General features: G+C 57.3%; 1 protein-coding gene across 1 annotated transcript; it reads right to left on the bottom strand.

Annotated features, from left to right (window-relative positions):
- Positions 1–534: 534 nt before the first annotated feature.
- PHYSODRAFT_529729 (hypothetical protein) lies at positions 535–1,056 on the bottom strand (the record flags this gene model as incomplete). Its single annotated transcript, XM_009539482.1, has 1 exon — positions 535–1,056. One exon carries the CDS (start codon positions 1,054–1,056, stop codon positions 535–537), a length of 522 nt encoding a protein of 173 aa, XP_009537777.1.
- Between the last annotated feature and the right edge of the window lie 2,857 nt (positions 1,057–3,913).

The following is a 3,913-nucleotide window of genomic DNA, read 5'->3' as shown; positions in this document are numbered from 1 at the left end:
TCCAACACTGGCAGGATCTTGAACGTCGCTCCGACGACCAGCTCGCGCCACTCGATGAGCTCGACCGCAAGCAGTCGCTGGACGTCTCCGACCAGGGTCCGGATGGACATCGGCTCCACCTTGGACACTCGCATCTCCACCCAGGCCGGCACCACGTTGACGAACTGGAAACCAGCCTCGAGCAGAGCGTCTGCAGGACCGCAACGCACTCCCGCGAGTCCAGCAACCCGGTTGGGATCTGGACTCCGGCCAAGGTCCTGGGCAGTCGACAAGTCCCGACGGCTGGGTGCCAGGTCGGCCAACCAAACCTCGGCCGGGTCCTGCGAAGCCACCTTGGACGCCAGGTACTTGGACGTCGCAAGCGTCGCGGTCAGTCACAGCACGGAGTCCGGACGGGACTTCGGCCAGGCATACGCCACGTTCGGCGGAAGCGTGAGCCCAGACCGGGCTCTCTCCCACCGGGACGCCTGCAACGCCGCGTACGTCTTCGCCGCTTGGACACTTGGGTGCTCGGCCGGCAACTCCGTCGGCGGGTTACCCCGGCTGGGTCTCCGGTTGGGCATCAGCGGCCGGGGTCACCGCCTTCACAGGAACTGCGGCCGGCTTCTCCTCCTCGGCAGACGGCGTCGGCTTGGGTTCGGCGGACACTTGCGCGTCCGGCTGCATATCTTGGCCAGGCAGAGAGGAGTCCGAAACTCGACCCTCCGCCTGGGGCTCATCCACGTCGGCGCCTCCCTCAGACGCCTGGTTGGGTTCACCCTGGCCGGGATCCCCCTTAGCGGTCTTCGACTCCTCGTCCGCGTCAGCACGTTCGGGCTCGCCGTCCTTCGACACTTGGTGCGCGTCATCTGGGACGGCCGGCTCGGGTGCCGGCTGGACTTGGTTCGAAGACCCATCTCCGGCCAGGGCCGCCTTCCGCTTTTCAGTGTTAACCCTCCGAGCATTGCGTTGAACCTCTTCCAGGCTCGGTTGCTCCTCGGGCGGCAGCCCCGCCGTACGACGCGATTGACGCGACGCCTCTCCGCGTCCTCGTCCTCCGCGCCCTCCTTCGCGCATGTCTCCTTCCTTAGCTGTCATAGACGCTAGTTAGGAAAGTTAGCACACCTCACACCTATAAACTTACAAAATATAAACAACTCCGGTGAAATCCCTGGTTCCAATCCGGGCACACAGGCGAGGCGGGTGAACGCCTGACCGCCCAGGTGTATAGCTTGGCGCGTCCCGGGTGTAGACTCCCGAATGGGGTGCACCCAGAACAAACCCTAGCCGGAGATAGTACACCTAGATGTACACTCCAACCGGGGTGGCGTGTGTCCTTGTGAACAATCCCTGTGGGTTCGTTTGTCTTCGTAACCAGGGGTCTTCAACCGTGGATGAGTTGTCTTGATACTTGTAGGTCGCTGGGTAGCAGGGCAGGACGTAACCTTCCTGGACGTCGCCTCTGACAGCCCTCAGATAACCAAGCAATACAAACAGATACTGAGTTATATACAAACACGTAGCCCTTCCTTATTCTCTTGGACCATGAAAGGGTCGGTCACTACTCCAGTCAACTCCAGCCGGACTCCGGGATACTGGTCAATCCCGGTCGGCTTTGGCTCACGCGTACCACCCTCAATTACTGAGGGAGACTAACACAATCAAATACCTCCTATCACACAATAGCTCTTAAATCAATACTTCCCACCCGGGGCTACTCCAACCGGGGTGACAAGGTAATCTGTAATATGAAATGCGGGGCCTTCCTGGTCTGGACGAGCTCAACCGCAACTAGGAAATGAAATGGGATGGATCAACCTCGGGTTGTCGCCCGGTACTCACCCCAACTTGGACTGGACTTGATTGCGGGAGCTCGACCCAGATGTCATAGTTGCTGGGCCCTCACACGTAGACTTAGTCGGTCCTCCGGGAATGCACGTCCGGTTGGCTGCTCCAACTCACTTGTGCGATCCTTGGCAAAACGAACTCTGTTTATCTGTCTCTCTGTCTCTCTGTCTGTCTGGCTATCTTCTGTCGATCTTTACATGCACTCCATCTTGACTTGTCTTCAAAATGGTCTTGTCGTCGTAATCGTCCGCGGTCCCTCGTGCCATACTTCCAGCAAGTATAATCATAACTGGGTACGCAAGCGAAGTTCAATGTTCCACGGAATCCGAACAGATCTCAGCTGGTCGGCTTGGTCGGTCGGAAACACCTTGGACTTTGTATACTGGATCTTCACATCTGGGATGGTATCTTGGTATCTTGGTATCTCCATTCGGGATTCATGATTATCTCCAAACGGGATCAAACTCCACTAGGGCGTCACATCCGGGGTATCTAGGACAGCTTCACGGTTTCTGGGTCTTCACTCAATCCAGTCGGGCTCCTCTTGCGTTGTACAGTGCACCAAGACCAGGCGGCCTCCAGTCGGAGGCACTTTTACGCTCCCTTGGGCTTTGCCTCTCGTTCGGTACTTGGTTCCATCCGGGGTCCGCTCTTGGGGACATCTCCATCCGGGGTCACCAAACCTTGTACACTGTCAACGCGAGTCCGGGCGGGATCCGCTTTTCCCATACGCCATGTGTCGCTGCCTCCCTCTCCCATAGTGAGCCACTGAGCCAACCAATCACAGGTGCAGCTCGGGGAATCCTCGAAAATCTCCAATTCCATCGTGTCACCAGTTGACGTTGAACCCTCGAACGACGCAGAACTAGCTACAGAAGATGTCAGCGACGCTGAGAAGTATGCGGACGATGTGTGACGTGCGGCGGTCAGCAGCATGTCGATGGAACGTCGGACCGTACGACCACCGGAACTCCGGTAGATTGGTATTGCGGCCAGAAGAGTGGCAGGGCATCCTGCTCAGTTTGACCCTCAGGTGCAGCACTTTCTAAAGCAGACACCGCTGTCATCGAGGAAACGGAGCCAATGTGTAACCCAGGGGCAGTGCGCGGGGTATCGACCGAACAACCAACGTCGGACCATACGACCACCGGAATTCCGGTGGTGTCGCAATGGATGGACTGACGATTGAAGCATGACCGGCTACACGCTGCAGAAGATGCCACTGAAGGTGAAGTAAACGGAACCAAGACGCAAAAGCATGGTATCGGTGGAACGACCAACGTCGGACCAGACGACCACCGGAATGCATCGGGCATGTGTATCACCGTGCGTAACGTAGCGGTTCCAAGCATCCTCAAATCCTCGGTGGCCCTAGCAGAAGATGAAATATCACTGGAGGAACCTTATGGTGTGTCGACCGACACTTCAGCAGCGACGGAAATCACTGGAGGCTCGGTCACAGGTGCAGCTTGCACCGGAACCGTATTATCAGCGCCAACAGAACCACCGGTGGGTAATGAAAGCTCTTACGACCCTAGCCAAAGTTGCAAAGTGTCGGTGACTAAATCGACAGCACCCTGGGATGCCGGAGAACAAGTTGGCGTCATTAACGAGGATCCAACTGATGGCAAAGAGCAGCAAGAACGCCCAGCGTACCGGACCAGAACACTGAAGGTCCAGGAGAGCGGCGGTCGCAGCGGTCAAGCGCAAGCGCAATGAATGAACCATGAAGTTGACGGACGGAAGGCGCCTAGACGCTCGCCTGTTGCTGAGGCTCGTGTCCAGGCGGGGGCAGTTGTGGTATCGGAAAATGGAGACTACCGGAGCGATTGCCCGTCGCCCAAGAATCAAGGTACAATAATCAAGGAGCAGTCAAGCGCGAGATGGAAGTGGCTGCTTTGGTTAAGCTGGCGACATTATCCTCGTTGAAGTGACAGGTAGTGGCCGGAGCCTCGTCGGGTCCTAATACAACCCCAAACGAGGCTCCACAGTACCCACTTTTAGGTACAGATGCATTTAGTTACGTACTTCGGCCGCACTTATTAGTGTAGCCGCGGTCATCACTTGATGTGTCCGGAATCGCCTT

This window comes from Phytophthora sojae (assembly GCF_000149755.1).
Source record: "Phytophthora sojae unplaced genomic scaffold PHYSOscaffold_13, whole genome shotgun sequence".
NCBI classification, from domain to species: domain Eukaryota; phylum Oomycota; class Peronosporomycetes; order Peronosporales; family Peronosporaceae; genus Phytophthora; species Phytophthora sojae.
This window is presented reverse-complemented; position numbering and strand designations above follow the sequence as displayed.